General features: G+C 36.4%; 1 protein-coding gene across 1 annotated transcript in view; it reads right to left on the reverse strand.

Moving 5' to 3' along the window:
- FMN2 (formin 2) overlaps positions 1-19,682 on the reverse strand; it is a gene marked incomplete at both ends in the record, with an annotated part of 159,210 nt that overhangs the window by 9,618 nt on the left and 129,910 nt on the right. Inside the window, one exon of the mRNA XM_082306194.1 lies at positions 6,924-7,073. Within this exon, the coding sequence (XP_082162320.1) occupies positions 6,924-7,073 (150 nt within the window). The remainder of the gene's footprint in view (positions 1-6,923; positions 7,074-19,682) is intronic.

The following is a 19,682-nucleotide window of genomic DNA, read 5'->3' on the forward strand; positions in this document are numbered from 1 at the left end:
GCTGATTTTTATCATAGGAAAATATTTTTTTTTCAAGAAGTGGTGAACAGAAAAGGTTTAAAAAACCTGAAAAGATCACTATACAGTACGAATCATGGTATCCCATCTCATTATGCCCTAAACTGTCACACCCAGTCTGACATTACAGCCATGAAAACAGGCTGCAAACTTCGTTATGAGATAACGATTAGTATCTATCTCCTTTTATGCACAACACACATACTAGGATGCAATGCAACATGCCAGCATGATACAACACCATCACCAGGTAAGTACAGAAGAGACTGCTGAAAAGCCCTTCTGCTGTTCATGTCAGGGCATTCTGGAATCTGGCCTCATGCAAGTCATAAAAAATAGGAAAGATCACAGATTTGGGATTAGTTTTTTACTAGATCCTTCACTTTGTTCAAGTTTACTATTTGTATGCACCAGCTGGCTTGCAGTTGCAAATAGAAATATTTGTTCCTGCCTTACAAAACACAATACTAAAAAATGTTAAACTAAGGTATTTAAAAGTAGTTTCCACCAAAGATCCAGATTGAGAAACTTATCTCCAAATGCTTTTATTTTTCACAAACTTTTCCCTCAAAAACAATGCTAAAAATGAAAGTTACTGCTCTCCTCCCCTAACCAAAAAATGACGGTGTTTTCATTGAAAAAAGGACTAATTGCTGAAAGTGCACAAGGAAGGAAAAAAAAGTACTGAAATGTTGAGCAACCTCTCTCAGCTAGACAGCAAATTGTCTCTTTGTGAGGCACTGCCTCAAAGGTCTGTTCCTAGCTTCCGACTTTTTGGTGTGTTTGGGCTTCTTTTAAATAGATTTTCCAATGCCTGTAACAGCATTTTCTGATCAGAAAGCTATTTTATTTAAGTTAAAATTTTTAAATACTCTCAAAAACTGAAGATCCTTTTAATTATTCAATTCAAAGTCACATAAGCTGGATTCTGTTTTGAAATGTCATTAGAACTATGAGTTGTAAACCCAAGCCTACCAGCATGCAGCTCAGTTGATTAGAGAGCAATAAAGACATTGAGATTACAGTTCCCAAGGCAGAAAATGTATCTACCCATAACTACTTACTAATATAATGCTTGGAGCTTTTAGTTGGCATTACAACAGCATGCCAAGCAAAATGTGACCCCACTAAACATACTCTACATTTTCATCATTTCCCTCTCATATTGCCACTCCGTATACATTTTTCTTCTCTTTCCTTCCATCTCCGCATTTCTTTGCAAGTGCGTATTCCCATGTCCCCCGATTTCTCACTCTCAAGTCTGACTCACTGGTTCCTATTATAAGCATTAACAAAATATCCCTTAAATTACTCTGAGAGGACATTGCTCGTGCTATGGGATTTAATGCCCTCCTCTGCAAGCAGAAGTGGCAGCTTACCAATATGCTTCTCACTGTGCAACGTACAGATATCCAATGCCAGACTTTAAATTGCTCAACAGCAAGTTTTAAATCATCCTGCCGAGGAGTCTGTAGGGAGACATACCAGTCTTTCTGCAGAGGGAGATCAATGAGCTGTGGAGACATGCTGGCCAGGAATCTCCCTTTCATCTAGATATACACAGTGTGACACACCAGGTGCCAGCTTAACTGCTATTCTTACGGGAATGGGCAACTTTTACATTTGAGAGAGGAGTGCATTTTTTTGAGTTTATAGATTATTTTTAATGTGTCAAAGATTTATCGTGGGAGTTAAAGGGTTGAATAAAGTCAGCCAAAAGAAATTCTCAAGCTTAGTGTGATGCAAGATATCAGGGATTTACAGAATTTTACCATCATGTTGATCCTGCTTATGAACTCTCTTCTGCTGGCATCCCTAACACAGTCAGTCTCTGTTCAGTGACATGCCTCTTCATAAAGACAAGGGCCAGACTGAGCTTATGAGCAGTATATACCTTATGTACACACTTACAGGGCACCTATATCTGTCCCCTTCTCTCTCTCTCCCCCTCCCCCCCCACCCCCATCTAGAAACACAACTTTCTTTCCCCTGTTTAGGGTAAATCTTTGCAAGGTTGCGCAGGCCCCCTGGAACAGGAAACAATCTGAAGAAACAGAAACATGTCCAGAGCTGGAGTGGACAGACGAGTGTCAGTACCTCACTTGTACCCAGAGAAGGGGAAGGTGGAACTGTGGCCCTACAAACATGTTTCTGCCTTATTATTGACCTGTTTCTAGTAAGATCTGAACTGGCATCTAAGGCCTAATGATATTGACCTTTGACAGCAATGGAACTTTTCTTTAAAACATAGAAGTTCTTAAAGGACTGACTGCTTTTTGTTACTATAATGAGCCAGGGTGTATTTCAGGCCTGTAAAGAAAAGATGAAGTTGTAGTCCTAAAGATGGATCATTGCTGTCCACACCAATATGAGATTTCCTGATAAATAATTCCATATTTGACTGCCGTACCCGGCTGTTGCTTAACATTTTTTTTTTTTTTTTTTTTTTTAGAATTGATCATATGTTTTCAAGACTTCCCTTTGTAGGGTTATATCAGGTGTTGCCTCATGAGATCTTTTATCTTTTCATTAGCCTAGGACAGGCTATCTTCCTGGTTCCTAGGAAAGTGGTAGGGTCTGGGCAACAGTCCTGTAGGCCTTTGCTGGATGTCAAGAAAAATTAAAATACTTCTTGCTCTCATAGACGTGCTAGACTGGAATAGTGCACTTAACGTTGAATATCTCTACCTCAGAAATATAAAGAAACCAGGGTGGGAGTGAAATAAAGACAGAGATCAATGAGAAAAGAATTAATATATTTATAAGTCAGTTTGTACGAGACGCTCTCACTACAGGAGGAAAAAAAGGCATTTGAAGATTGGTGGTGTGATCCCCTAAGAGTTTTCCCAAGAAGGTGGGACTTTTGCATAGCTGTCGCTGTAGCTGTGCATTATCTGACAATATGTATGCAGAGAGCAGCATGCATCTCAGGGTATGCAGCAACTGAAATACATGTATAGATAATGAGGATGCTTAACAGGAAGCTTGCAAAGTTGAAAATCATATTCTTTTCTTCAAACAACATCAAAAAAGTATTAGGGAAAATATGTCAGCTCTTCTTGGCTTTCTTGCTGATCACATGTAAAGTGCAAGCTATACTGACCGTTACCTTTTAAGAGTTTTCAAAGTATAAATGCAAAGCAGACTACCAATGACACATTAAATATATAATGAAAGGACAATGATAACAACAACGTTTAAAAACTCAAAACATGCCCCATTAAGTTTGGTTGTGGTTTTCCTTTTGGTTTTTGGTGTTTGTTTGGGTTTTTTTTTGTGGGTTTGTTTGTTTGTTGGTTTGTTGGTTGGTTGTTTGTTGTTTTTTTTATGTTGCTTAATCAGAAATAAGTTATATTACTTTGAAAATTTTCACTTAAAAGGATACAGTTTTAGGATAGACATAGCATCAGAAATTTCAACCTCCTCCAAATATTTTTGAGAACTTTATAAATAACCCAGATAATTTCTATTGGAATGCTCTAGTTAGCCTTGACTGCAGTGTGACCACAAATAAAATAGCACTGTTCAGAAAACCTTTTGGCAGACCTATGCTTTCACTGTAATTTTCAGGTGCATTTTTCTTTTTATTGCTACTGTATTTAACAGTTTATCATGCATAATTTTCTCTACAGCTGGTATTTTCCAGTTCTGCTTTATTTCAAGTGAGAGAACTGAGTGAAAGCAGTAGAAAACTTCAGAAAAATCAATTTGTTTTTAACCTTGCACCATTTTTCTTCTTTTTTTTTTTTCCTGATCTTCTTGTAAGGAAATACGAAGTCTGACACGTCAATGTTTACCTTTTGCATATAAATGCCTGGCAAACCAATATACAAGTTGGAATGCCAAGTGAAAAGTGTTTAAAATAAGAACTGGCTGACTGCTTTCTTTAGAACATACACTTTTAATCTATCGGTAACAAAAAGTAGTATCACCTCTAGAAAATACCATCTATGAAAAGCCTTTGGGTAAATTATTGTAAAACAGTGTGACTCATATTTGCGAGACTAGGTAAGGAACAGCCTCTATTAACAGTCCATATGGAAACTGGGATATAAAATATTCTAGAAACATTGCCCACAGCATAAAAGTTTATTAAACTGAACACTAAAGTGGAGAGAGAAGAGGCAAAATAACCCCCCAAACCAACCAGGGGATGAGAAAAAAAGATGATCAAACTAAAAAAAAAGGGGGGGAATAAAGGTATAAATTTTATAAAAAATTATAATAATTAAAGTATGCTTCATGAGGCAGCAACCTGGTAAATAATTTACCAAAGGTGGCATACTGCAATGCCTTAAAAAGAAAAGTCTCACCGTATCTGTCATTTGATTTTGCTACCAATGAAAAACTACAGAAAGTTACTTTGACCATTAATGTTCTAGCCTGCTCTTCGACTTTAACAGCAGAAAAACTTTCGAGAACATCAACTAAAGAGAAAAATCTAGTTTCCTGAAATAATAATTTTTATTTTGGTGGCAATAGGCAGATTTCACCTTTCTGTCACCTACATTTCTGCCGATCTAGGCTGAGATTTTGAAAACCATCATGTTGTACATTCTTACACCTTTGGGCAACACTTATTTTTCTATCAAGATTTTTCTCCTTTGATTTCTCAATACCAAGACACCTTCACATCACAGCATCTTGTCTTTCACTAAGAAAAGTGGAAATGTAAAATCAACAAAAGAAGCCTAAAGGACAACTTCAAATATCAGGTTGAACTATGATTGGAGGCAAAATATTTTCCACGTAAAGGCTTTGATAAGACAGTTGTTTTACCAAAGAAGATTCTTCATTTTTGGGAAAATAATTTGTCTTACTTGGAAAATTGTTACTCTTACTGCCAATTTGGCCAAAATATTTTAATTCCTAAAAGGCAATGAAGAGAGCTTGACTTTGCCAGACCTGAAACAGCACCATGCCAAACTTTGCTGAGAGGTGAGCACAAACAAAGACATGGAAGGTTTTCAAAGTCTAAACCCTGCCTCAGCTGAACAAACAAAATCTATAGAAAAGAAGATTTAAACTTGATGAGACAAGTAAAAATTAAAATTCAAAACAAAAATCTACCTGTGATTTTCAGGATGGATCATTTTCAGTCTTAATCTCAGTGACTTCCTGGACTGCAGTTACACAGTCCTGTCTGTCCCTCTGGGAAAGTCTCCTTCAGCCCATCAGCTCCAAGTCTGGGTTTGGTCTCTTTGCTGTTCTTCCTAGGGATCTCCCAGTCTCCCTTCCCACTGCAGGTCCTTTCTCACTGTCCTTTCCCTTCCCTTTCACATCCTGCATCTAGAGCCATTTTGTAGGTTATACATATTCAGTTCCTTTCAGGCTAAACACACCCTTGGCCTAGAATGGACCAGCTGACAGCCACTTTTTTTGTCTGCTGCTTCAACACATCTTCTTAGCATACACATACATTGAACTGAAAGAGAGTTAAATGATTGTATCGCAATGCCATTCTTCTCTTAAGCTTTAGATGTATAAGAAAAATAGGAGGAAGAGGTTTTGTGTTTATTTAGTTAATGTCTTTTAAAGAAAAATATTTTGCAGCAAGAACCCTCTGGAGGATTTTTGTTTGTTCGTTTTTAGAAAAATAGCCTAGTATTTTGCAAATGAAAGGACATTTTTCTTAAATCCTGTTCTATAAAAAGTACAAGATTAAATTAACCTGTATTAAGTTGGCAGCTAAATCCCTGCATAGGAAACCAAAGATAGTATTTAACTGTCAACTCAATTTCAAAGAGATATACTTAATTACATAAAATTAAGTCAGACAGTCAGTAAAATGGAATAGATCCCTGGAGAGCTGCTGTACTGTGCTAACATTTGCACCACACTCTTGCAATCGGAGCAGAATTCAGTTTTCTTAACTATGAGACTGCTCGTTCCAAAATGTATCCACTTAAACTAAATATATATGGTATACATAACATTGATCATATAGGTGCCTAAGAAAAGTTTTCAATAACTTCCTAACCATCAGTAATCTGATGACAATTACATAGGGTGAATAATCTTGAAAAAGAGGTCTGTTCCTGTCAATTTACCTAAAAATGGAATATCAATCATTGAATGAACATAAAGCTTCAATCCTGTTAATGTTAAGGCTCAGAAGTAGCTTCATTATCTGTATACCAAGGTCACTCAAGTTGCTAATAGATGTAGGATTGTATAACAGTGTTTACAGTTTTCATGTTTGTATTTGTTTAATTTGTCCTTATACGGCATTTATTACTTTTTAAACAACCCATTAATTCTTGGCATAATTTTTATAAACAAAGGGTGCCCACAATGCAATATCTGCATGCAGATGAAAGCAAACTTCATAGCTCTTCTAATACATGGACCAGACAGTGTGGCTAATTTTTCAAAACTACTGTCTCATTTCTTTATGCCATATATATCACACATGCTCATGTCCGTGGGCTGTGATTTGCGATATGGTTCAGTCTGTGTCTTTTCTTAACGCACGGTCAATTGACTTTTTCCTTCTGCCTTCTTGCTTCCCTGCCTTTTTCCCAACTTCATTGGATAAATATTTACAATATGTCATGTCTTGATGCCTTGACTTGTTTTCACTAAATATGCTGATGGGAAATCTTTAATCAACTTTCAGACCTGAAAAAAGTCTCCCATTCCTTGGATTCATAGTGGCATAGTAGTTACATGCTCTGCCAAAAATGTTGTTCGGGTAATGGACCCGAAAAACTTTAGCACAAATTGATATTAATGTCCCATTCCAAAATTATGATGATGGCAGGGCGGGGGGGGGGGAGGACTGAGAAAACTCCAAAAAGCGTTCAATAGGTTGTGCGCTAAGGAAATGAGGCTGACTGGTTTCTGTGCAATTGCTCCCAATAACATTCTTTGAGTAAAGCCTTTGAACAAACAAACAAATGTACCTTTCTTGAAGAATAAGTTTGTTTTCCTTCTTCCAGAAGTCTTTGAAGTCAGAACTGAATTCATGCCAAATACTGAAGAAAGAATGTGGGGACACCTCTTTCTCTCCCATTTTTGGTTTCATACAGAAATAGGCTGCAGTTTCCAAAAAGCTGTCAAAGAAAGCAAAACCAGCAAACGTTTCAGTACCCACTGATGCAAAAAAATTTTTTTTTCTTAACACTGACATAGTATTTCATTATTCTTGGTAGCAGATCTAAAATAAAAGAATATAAAAAACATAACAGTTCTGAGCTCTTCGTATACAGATAGACACACAATATAAGATGATTCTTCAGCAAAGTTGGGATCTGGTATTTGTCATAGGTTCTGTTTTTGACCAAAGTATTTTCCATTTCAAAAGCTAAAATGAACACCCTGTCCACAGCCCTGCAAATCCAGACATCCACACCTGCCCATATACTGCTTTTCTGTTGTGTTTAAAGCTGTTTTCAAAACAGAGTCAAAGCCTATAAAGGACTGTAATCAAAGTTCTTCAAGTTCTATTAGATCTATACTACGACACAATAGGGTAGATAGCTTAGATTGAAGCCTACACAGAAATACAAAAACTCAAACCTGTGCAACAGAAATTTGGGCCAGAAGAAACTGTGCTAGAAAACAGGTGCCCATCGTGACTCTACCAGAACAATTCAACAACCCCCTCTGAGCACAGTAAAAGTAGTGTATTAAACACAGAAGCTACACCTCAAGTAAGAACTACTGCTGAAATGCAAAGGTCATATTTCCAACACTGAGTGAGGACTGTGACTGCAATTAAATTTAACAAATTTCTGAGTTTGAATTGCTTCTATTTTATTTCAAATTTAAAAAGAATGTTATAGGAAGCTACGGAAAAATTCTTTCAAAAATTAATTGCTTAATTAACTATTATTCCATTTTATTTTTTGACTTAATGCTTTGTAAATACTGGAGCTTTTAAGAACATTTTTCTCATCTGAAGCTCAACACAGAAGCCTCTGGAGAATAGGTTATTTTATGAAAAATTCTATGGAAACCTGTCTCTTGAAATATAACTGTAGATGCTTTGCTCACTGATCTATTATTACTCATCAAATCCTATGATAATTTTCTATGAAATACACATCACAGTTTCAATCACTTTAATTATGGGGAAAAAAATGCAATTCCAGTTAAATGGATGGAAATGTCATTTTAGTCACAGAAGCTATATCTTTATTCATGGACTATTGTAACTGGAGATAGAATGCTTTGATAGTTGTTATAATTTAAAGTATTTAATGATAACAATAATATACAAAGATTCAACCATTCAGAATGGTCAGTCTCACAAATTCTTTGTGAAACTGTCCTAGTTCTCAAAAGTCAATACTCCAGTTGTTTTCCCCAACATGAAAAATAAATGTCTACATAAATTATCCTATTTCTGAATAAAAAAGCCTACATCTTAAGAATTTATCATCGGTTTACCAATCAAATTCTACACACTTTTTCCTCTTAATTTGTAAGTCATTTTTCCATCTGCTGAAGCAAAATGAAGCTGTTGAACAACAACGATGCAGCACAGAAAAATATAAAAGACAAAAACATCCTCACTTTTTAACCCATTGCATTGATACTCAAATACCACCTTACCTGAGCGTACCATTTCTTCAGCTCTCTGTTAGCCTACCATTGCACTCTGTTCTGTAAGTCAGCACTTGGTTAATAAACAGAATGTCTTTTTTTGTGGCTGGGTTTTGTTGTGTTTTTTCAAATGGTTTATAGATGAGTAGTAGTACTGATTAAACTAAAATATTCCATTTTACTCACTTATTTACTTTTTTCCCCACAGTTTTATACTGAGGAAAATATTTATCATCTATCCTGTGGTCCCACAAAATCACTCAAAGAGTATACCCCTGACATTTGTCAGTCAGCTGCAGTATATTTTTAACTTTTTGCCTACTTTCACATATTTTCAACTTTTTGCAAGACTGCAAACTTACCAGGGAGATCTTTTGGTTTTCCTCCCAGCCCCTTCCCCCTTCCTCTGGAGCTGGCTAGCGGGGAAGTCATAAAAAGCTCATTTGATTTTTCAGAATGAACTGGCAACATTTTTGAAGGAACATGAGGAATACAGGATAAGAGAGAAATTTGGAGGCATCGGCTGAGTCAATGGTTTATTTTTAAGGAAGCTCTTTGAATGAAGGCCATTATCGATTTACAGAACACAGGAATATCAGAAGTTCAAATAAGAAGCATTGTTCTGAGAAACATGTCTTCAAGCCATTCTGCAAATGACAATAATGTGAAAAGAATTTGACAATGAATGGCCTTCCTAAGCGATGTTATTAAATTTGAGGTAACAAGCTAGAATTCCCTCACAGAAAAACATCCCAAGAAACAGGAAGCCAAAACAAAATGGAATTCATACTGTGCAGGAGAATGCTCCAAAAAAATTGATAAACAGCACTAACATTTATTGGAGATGCAAAGGCTTCTAATATTCTTCAATTATTCCAACTATCCTCTGGGAGCAGAAGGGGATAGCCAATGTTTTTTTCTCTGGTGACTGAAAATCTTCCTGAGGACCACTTGTATAACCGGTACAGCCATACACATGCATACAGATGTGTCTAACACCTATAACTTGATTTCTAGGTTTATAGAGAGAAAAGAAATGCTCGGCCAGGTTGCTTGCCTCCCTGGCAGTTACTTTGGGAGGTAAGGGAAATAAGCTGTTTGTGAAATGTGAAACAGCAGCAGCGTAGCAGGTTGTCATTGTTAATACATCACACCTTTCTAAAGCCTGGTAACAATGCACAAGACATCAGCTGCAACACAGTAACACTTCAGGGCACAAATCTCTATGAATCAAATATTTTTTCCTGTATATGCAGATCAAAGAGTCAAGACAGTTGCTATATTTTTTCCAACCAGAGAGGTCTACCCTTATTTAGCAGTTAAGTCTCTTAGAGTACATTTAGAAGACATATGGAAACCTGCTTGCTATCCATTCGATGCTGTCATTTTTGTAGTACAAGACAAAGTGGCATAATTCACACATGAAAGACAAAGCAAATAAAGTGAATCCAAATGCATCAAATAATAAAACATGCACAGCAATAAATCCTCTATATTACCACGCTCTTTAAATATCTGATTTGGAAATGTTTACATATGTCAAACCAGACATATCTCAAAGCTAATTCCAGGAGGGGACATGCATTTCAAATACAAAGAGTAATTTGGATGACATCGCCATAACCCCAAGACTAGATATCATCCTTTCAAACTTCAGCCAGGCAGCAAATACCTTTTCTCTGGTGCTTTTCAGTAAGGCAGCCCATTCAAGTTTTCCTGTTGGTCCTTCAGCAGATTTCAAAACAAAACATCTGCAAATATCATTGATACTGTTCCTGACTATATGTGCAGGCACATAAACATTTGAATCAAATAAAGGACTAGAGTTCAGAAGGCTTTTTTTTTTTCCTATGCCCAAATTAATTTCTGCATCATACAGCCTTGGGAAACTGATCTGACCTCTCTGGGTTTCATTTCACCTATCTGCAAAATGAAACATTTATTACCAAACAGGTATCACAAAGTTTGTTTAGTGTCCATTTCTCAAGTGAAAGGGTTCTTACTTTTCCATAGTCTTAGAGAGTGTCTTAAAAGAAAAGAATGTGCATTAGAGAAGAGATAGCAGTCATGGAAGAGGGAAGGAAGGGCATGCAAGTTATTTTCAGGGATTAAAAGAGGTAAAGGAGATCACTGTCTTTGCTTCAAACAACCTGACTTTTCAAGCATGATTAAAAATAAGGCAGTGATGTTCACACCACTGTCTTATCCTGACATGGCAAAAGCCAGAATTCTTCAAACAGATTTCAGGCTTGGTTTCATATCCCTCATGCTGGCCCTGAAGGGGAATTAAATAACTAACTCTCTCAAAACAATGGAGGAATTGCTCATCCCTGACAAGTAAAGAAGAAAATCAGATCAAGAAAGATGGTTAGTTCCTTTTCTCCTTTTCTCGTCTTCTAATTTCCTCAGTTCATGTGTTTGTGTAATTCAGAAAAACCACTGCAGATTGAGATGACTGAACTCACTGCTTATTCAAATGTGGAAATTTCATGAATGAATCACTGGTCTTCTCTGTGTGCTCCCTTGTGTACAGCTATGAGACTATGTAAATGATTTTTCTATTTGGAGGGAAGGAAGGAATGGATGCGCTAACAGCCAAACCAAATTTAATTATGTGAGAAAGAAAAGAAGCCATTCACATTGCAAATGGCTCGTTGACAGCATTTCTAGCTAATAGATCTGATCCATTAGGAATATTTTAAGAGCAGCTATGGATTATTCAGGTTTTCCATTCCATTCTGAAGCAAGTCAGCAAGCAGTTGCAGATAATGATTCAGATTCAAGTCTGCTGTGTGCAATGAATTGGCCAGTTTATAAATATGTACAACATATGTTTGTACACATGCATGTATGTATATGAATGTATGCAGCAGGTCAAGTAAAAGGAGAGTGAGAGGAGAGAGAGCAGCTAGCAACTACAAAAATCTTTCTTTTGCTTAAAAAAAAAAAAAAAAAGCAATATGGAAACAAATCAACAATGCTAAGCAATGGACAGCAGTAGTTTCATCTCAGCATCATTTGATCAGGCTTCTGTGGCCAAACAAATAGCAAAGTAACCACAGGTACAGACATGCCCTGACTGACCTTTCTGAGAAATGGTGAACACACGCGCAAACACACATACATCTGGTTTCCCCATACAGCAAACTAAATCACCTGCAAGAGCAAAGATTTGTTTCAATGTGGATTTAAAAGCAGACCAAATGTTTCTACAATTCTGCAAGAGAGATTCTATACTGTTTAACAGATTACGTATTTTGGTTGAAGTTCAAACCTGGATATTCTTGAATACTCGTGTCTGGCTTTATAAGTTGTTAAGCATCATTTATGTACATTTGAGATTAAGAACAGGTTGTCTTAGTGGTGGTACTATGTTAGTTTTGTGAAGCAGTTGTGTTTCAGAAGCAGTTCTGAGTCAGGCAGGAGCTGCTAAGGTACATTTTAGTTTGATTAAAGTCACAAGTAAAATGTGGAACTAAGCATAGTCTTATCAAAAGAAAGAAGGTAAAAAAGGGAGAAAAGACTGTATGTGCCTCTTACTACTTTAAATCTGACATCAGTTATATTTAAAGCCAAGCTGAGTTGGCAGGCATATAAGCCTCTTCAGAGTGCTGATCCTGAATTGGTGACTACATAGGGAAGATGAGTACAGTATACAGGAAACAATAATTGCTTCCTGGAAAAGCTAATAATCTGAATTGTCATATTAATATTTGGGTTTTTTTTATAAAGAGGAAAAGGCTTTTTACATATTTTCTTTGTGTTTTGAACATCTGAAAGCATTAATAAGAGCTAGTCTTAAGACAGAATACCAAGCAATTCAACAAGGTCACACAAAATTGCATAAAATGAAACAGAACCAGCATCCTGGTTATTGAGGTAGCACAAGGCTGTGAGGAAACTTAATATGCACAGCATCCTAAGAAGCCTCTCAATTTCTATTGACATATTTTGTTGAGGGTCCTCTCTGCACTATAACTTTACAACACTTTCTTCACTTTTTTTTTTTTTTTTTTTTTTAAAGTATCATTGCCTCTCCTCAGTGGTCTCCCTTGTCCTGCATAATTACAAGTGAGAAATTATAAAAATAAACATAGGTTCATTCAAAATATCTAGTACCTAAATGTTGGTAAGAAATTTCTTGGGGGTCCCCTCTCCCTTTTTTTTTAAAGAAGAAAAGTATCTTTCGTATATTAAAAATTTGAGATAATATGCCAGCTTAAGTCAGCTGCCAGAATCATTAATCTCTTCTTTCATTTGCCAATTTATATTGTGTAACTATGGATTTTGTAATATTGTTCCTTAGAAAACAAAGGTCTCAAGAGATTTTTCCTTTCCTCTAAAAAAAACCTGCCAAACATTTGCAATGTTTTGAATCCTAAGTCATCTCCCTCATCCCTAGTCCCTTGCGTCCTATGAATTCATATTAAACAGAAAAGTGTTTTATTGCTCCAACTAGATGAAAATTAACAGCTTCAGCAACAAGAACAGCAAAAATCCCTCTAACTTTGAGGTACCTTTGTTCCCCACAGCAAAAGCCCAACAAAAAGCATCCAATGTGAAGAACAGGAAATTATGTTTTGACAGGCCAGTCTGCCTTGCTCATGAGAATTTTGATTCCCCCCCCCCCAATACTAGGAATGCTTTACAGCTTTAGTATTCATCAACAATGATCAATATTATCAGTTGCACACATTGATTAGTAGCACAAATGCACAACTTACATACTTCATACTTTATGCCATACACCGAAGGCAGCAGACCCAGTAACTGAAGCAAAGCATATACTATGACACAGACTGTTAAATTCAAGAGGTATTACAAATATAACCTTGCAGTTAAAACAAATATTTTAGGAAAACTAAAATTTTCAGAGGACTGATGAACTCATTGAGTTAGCAATGAATAAAGCCTTCACATATCAGATTGCCATTTCAACCTCAGTTCAAACTGTTATTCTAGGCCCTTATATTTACGTCATTCAATGGGTGGATATTTCTTTAGTCCTGTCTTTCAGGAACAAAGTCCCTCATAATAGGGCTAGCTAAGTAGCAAAATAATATGGCCATGGCTAATTTAAATTATAGTTTTGTTGGAAGGTGAATTTGAACACTGAGATTTTCACAATCTGTTTATTTTAGAAATTAATTTTATCAGGTCCATATTAAGGTATATCGGTTAGGCATGAGGAAGAAATTTGCCAAATCACTTCTTGTTGCTTGTATCTTCTGGAAACATTAGGTGATCAGGGACGACAGTTAACACTACATCTTAAAAGTATTCCTCAAGACTTTCCTTTTCTACTTTTATTATTTATTTTTTCTTCCTATTTTTATTCTCATTCTTACTCTAAAACACTAGACTACAACCTGGTCCCTCTATATGTTTTGTTTGTTTGTTTGTTTTATTTTTTTATTTTATTACTCTGATGTAAGCAAATGCTCCACTGATGTAGCTATGCCATCTTTTATTCCAGGTGGCACAGGATTAGGTGCTAAATTACGTCACAAGCAGGATGGAGCAATCTTGGCAGACAGAACTTTTCTGATGACAAAAAAAAAAAAAAAAAAATACAGTGTTTAAAAAGCCATTCTGCACAGACTGAGTCAGCCTCCAGACATTTGAAAATCAAAGGTCAGGAAATGTAGGTTAGAGGTATTTTTCGTACCTTTACTATATCATATACAAAGTATTTGTCAGCCACAGGTCACCCAGTAATTGGGGTTTACGTGAACCCAAATTCTGTTACGCATATTTAAAGGTTACGTCTCTGTTCAAGAATACTATTCAGGTTAAAATATGAATTGGGATAATACATTAGAAACAGAGCTAACCTTGGGTTCTTTTTTGAGTCTGACAATTGTATTCTAACAGGCCACTCAGGGAAAAAAGCAAACATTTTTTATCATGACTCTTCTAACGCATTTTTAATTTGCATGTGCTTTCTCCTGTAATTTTAAAATTACAATTTTAAACAGGTTTGAATTTTCTTTCAAAAACTTGGCTTGAGGTATTTTCAGTTTCCTAGATGCATTGGTGTTAGCTGCAATCCACCGTAATCTGCATAGTTTGCATGAACGTGTAGTTCTCTTTCTCAGAGTTTAATGCCTTTAGTTTTACGTTAGTGTGAATATCATGCTCATGCATGCCAGCTAAGCTGTCATGTAGACGCATGGATAGCTCTGTGCTAAACTGGGCATATAAAATATGACCATGTGTAAATCAATGTCATGCAATTGTGTGCACTGGAAAGTCAGGCCCAGTAACATATCCAAGAGAAAACTATTTTTCTCTCTTAAAAAGGCTAACATATGAGCTTCAGACATATTAAATAATCCTTGACCAGTTGAACTTGAAGAAATAATAAGGTGCCAGTAGACACAGAATACAGTGGTAGAATGAAATTCAACAGCAGCAATCTGACACACAAGCTGCTACCCTCAGAGCGGTAAGAAACAGCTAAATGCCTCACGTTAAAGCCCAACTTGCCTCCAGATGTTTCTATTAACACACCTCATCTTCACTGTCTAATGCAATGGAGGTCGTCTGAGCAATCATTACTTAACGAGATTATAATTACATATGGAGGTAGTGTAACCGTTGTGTACTAAATATTGTGTTAAAAGTTTTATTCTGTTTTTTCAATTTATTGATGTCAACCTCGGCCTTGTAATCTGCCTGCTCCCATGGTATGGCTCACTTTTGTAACTGAAATTCACGCAGGGTCAAGGTCAGAGTTATCTAACAAAATAAGAAGTAATTTGCCTTAAACCTAGAGCGGATTATTTAGATATCTAGACAGAAACCACACAGATGCTTTACCAGATTTCATGTACATATAATATTAACACATGGTCTAAGAATATAATCCAGCACAGATGAAATTTTATACATGTGCATTTACAAAAACACACTCTAAAAGTAACAAGTGAAATGAATCTACAGGTCTGATTGGGAGTATTTTCATGCACTCTTTCTATTTTGGTCCTCAAGTGAAACTTAGGTTTCAGCTTCTATTCTTTGAAAAGCATAGAATAAAAATGCTCTGAATTACTTCGGTATTATAGAACCTCCTAGCATTTAAAACATTTTGTGATGCATCATCTTAACCCTTCAGTGTTGCTCTGAACAGCGTTCTTACTTAATTCAGTGTACAAGAGCTCTCTCCTTAACACGCATGAACACAGGATTCCCTAATATCATTAAAGGCAGCACAACTATGAATGGAAGAAATCCAGCCTTGGAGAAGACAGAAATGTTCACAGGGGCTTTCATATTCTTAGAGTCAACTACAACAAAATCCCATGAAAGTAAATTGAAAGACTTGAAAATTTGGGTTGATGAAGTGTCAGATTGAAAAGGTCTTTGCATGCATTTTTCAAATGTTAGGCATTTATGACTTAACTCCTGACTTATCCCAATACATTCTCTTCAGAGTAGTGACAGTATCTTTGTTTAGATGTACAGAGAAAAATGGGTAGCATTTTTTATATGGATCAAGTTTAAATGAAAAGGTGGCAGCCATTGGAATTGATGGAAAGATTGTAATAAATAACCGTATCACTCTGGATATGCGAATCATTGATATTCACACATCCAAGCAAAGCTAAATAAACCATACTCCTTTGGCCTAAGAACACTCTCATGTCTGGAGGAGCTGTTCCCATCCCTTCCAAGGATTACACGAAGGCTTCATGGTGTTTCTCTTCTGGGGTAACCATTGCCCTAGTTTCTTCCTTTGGGGTGAAGAAGGAACTTTTACCTCCTTAACAGACTAATTAAGGTAGAACCATCTTTCAGGCAGCAGTTCAGAAAAGAAGCAGATGCAACTTATCCCATAAGAAGTGTTCATTTAAGACACAGTGCAGAAGGGATCTGGTTCCCTAAGGCTGTTTCTGAATCTAGCTTGTTAAGGAAGACAAGAAACAAGGCAACAAGGCCAAGGAACAAACCGAGGAAGAGTAAAGAGGCAACGCTTTTTTTCCCAGTCACTTAACCTCCGTATATGAGAAGCACGGTGGAGTTTCAGCAGTAGGCCGAGGCAAGCCCTATACTGTGGAGGGGCCGATGGCTGATGGCAGCCTTCCATCAGCTGGAAATTATTACAGAAGGAATGGCCTATATTGTGTAAGTTATGACTGGATAGTTCCCAGATGAGTTAATACAACTGTGACCTAATTAAACCACATCCCTGACGTTCTACTTTTCTATTTGCATATACATGAAAACAGCAATATAATATAATAACCCTTAAAGTAAATCTTAAAATACAGCAAGGAAGAAAGCAACAACTGTAGTGGCAAATCAACATAAAAGGGTAAAAGCAGAATTGTTATCCACATTGAAGTCACAGTCATTGCAAATGCAAACACTATACTGTGAAGGCCTTAGGAAACAATGTAACTAAACAGCTCAGGTAGACAGTATGATGAAAGAAAAAACCTACTGAACATAATCAGAAGCTGATGCACAATGGAGAGGCACTGGAGCTAATTACACGTACACACACGCACACAAGCGTTTTACTTCAGCTGTAACAGCTCAAGAGGAATATCTTGAATTTTTGAGGACTACTCAGTGAAACCACCTGCTAGACATAAACTGGAGGTCAAAAGGTTCCACATTTAACGATTTTAATTTCTGTATTTTTTTCATTAATTTTATTAGCTACGTGATTCTTCGCTTAGTTTTTTTAATCCTGAATTTAATGCTATAGCAGTAGTTTGGGGTATGATCAGACCCCAGTTATTTTAACTATACTGTTAACAATACAGCTAAGCAACACCCTGATAACAATGCCACTTAGCTGTGTAACTGTATTTGCACCTTAAACTAATATCCTTTATCTTTTACTGTAAGATCTAAGAATAGGTCCTCTACATAAACTGTAGAACAAATTGCATAAAGATGAGTTTACATTGCAGAATATTATATCTCTGAAATGTACCCCAGTCTTCTAAAAGTTATATTACCATTTGTTCATACTAGTGCTGAATGCCATTAAATGCTAACTAATTTAAAACCAATAAAATAAAATGATGGTTTTTTTAAGCAAGCAGCCCAACATCTTTAAAACAAAAGATAATGCTCTTACATGCAAAAATCAATTGTGCAAATGGTTAAAGACTTGCAGTCATTTGGCAAATATTTTCAGAAAAGGACAAAGACGTCATCTTTCAGGGAAAGATCAATTACCCATATTTCAGAAGAGACTTTCTGACATAACTAAACTGCCATCTAAGTTTCCATTACTGCATATTTACAGGCCCTTATATTTTGTCAGAGACAGGATACTAAACTAGAATGATCCAATCTGTTTAACAGTGTGTAAGCTTCTTCTATACACATTTCCTTTGCTCACCAAGTATTTACTTTTTGCTGATGCAACTAATGTATACCTACAGTCTGAAATGTATTACCATGAGCAATTCAAGTCTGCATGCTGGGAGCCACACAGCGAGAAAGAGACCTAACAGTAAAGGAACCAACAAAGGATGAATGGCCAAAGAGTACTGAAAGATGGAGTCCAACAGCATATTCTTGCCTTTCAGTTAAAAGCGTTGTGCTGTTGGTTTTGTTTTGTTTTGTTTTTTTAAGCTACATACCTCTCTCCATTCTGAGCTTTTCACCACTTTATTTCAATCATTAACTCAATTTTCACTTTAACTTTACAGTTCACTTTTGGAAACAATCCAAATCATTGTGTGGAGGGTAGTGAGGTGGGAGGAACATTTACTGTTTTAAAGGATTACCAGACTTAGGTGCTACATTTCTAGGTGTTGCTTTTCAGCAGTGCCATTGTACCATACTGTCTGCTATTTCTCCAAGTGTCATCAACTTGTCAGCTCATAAGCAAGTGTAAGGCTTTGTTCCTCCCCAAGTCTCATGTTCAGTGAAGCCAATGGAAGTCTGCAAAGAGCGTTGTGTCAGGAGAACTTTTTTTGCAGGGAATTTAAAGGTAAACATTTCTCTTCAAAATTAATGTCATTTGTTGCTACGGCAAAGAAAGCAACAACAAATTGCTAAATGGATTATTAAAAGTCCTGAAAACAGAAGAGGTGCCTGGGAGGCTGCACTCAGGAAGCACTTAAAAGCCTAAAAATCGCTGGAATGTGCAAGTAATGGGAGCAAATTATAAAATAAACCAAATAAAAATATCCTGACATAAGAAGATGAGTGTTCCGTACCCAGCCACACACATCCTAAATTCTCCAGTTGATACTTATGTCAGAAGGCAGAAAGTCCTCTGTTTGATTTTTTATAAAACAAATATATATTCTCCTAATGCATTGAGATTTACTAAAGAACAGATTAAATTCTCAGATTTGTTAAAATCAGTGATGTACACAAAGCCATGATAGTGAGCAGCATTTCTGTCTATCCAGCCTTCATTAGGCATCCCAGCAGGAAAAACGGGTGAACAGTTTCACCTCAAATCAAGCCACCATTGTATGGGACTGTTGTCTTCGTAACCTATGTTATCACTTCAAGCAGGGTTATACTATCTGAAATATTAGAAATAAAAGGATCTGTAGTGTTCTTAAGAGATTCTCAGCATACATAGCCTCTTATATGAGTGCAGTATGAGTAAACATAAACTGAGCAATTTTCAGTGCTACTGCACTGAATTTAGAATCCAATGCTTCATTGTTTGATTGAGTGATAGCAGGAAGACTTGAAGATCATCTGACTGTGTCTCAGGTCTAAAACAAACACCTCCTGTTCAATTTGTGAATGATTCCCAAAGTTATTCCAAGAAGAGACGAATCATTGCAGGTAGAGGGAAAGAAAAAGAAAAAGATCATCTTAACTATTTCAGTGGAAGAGAGATCAGTGTTACAGTCTGGATTTATTTTCTTGAAAAAAAGACCCTAACCTGGAAGCCTTCCAAGGAGATCAGAACTCAATACTGGGTAAGGTATTATAAGAAAGTAATAAAGCTATATGCTATTCCTTCATAGCTATTCAGCTGAATAGAGGTAGCAAGGCAGAGAATTAGGATCTTCTGCTTCACTGAATGCTGTTTCTGGTAATTCTAGTCAGGTTGTTTAGCTGTTGCTTCTTCAGGAATGAAGTGCAAGAAGAGGAGCAACTAGATCATTTCCGATTATAAA

Source organism: Platalea leucorodia (genome assembly GCF_965183815.1).
Source record: "Platalea leucorodia genome assembly, chromosome: 3".
In the NCBI taxonomy this organism is placed as follows: Eukaryota; Metazoa; Chordata; class Aves; order Pelecaniformes; family Threskiornithidae; genus Platalea; species Platalea leucorodia.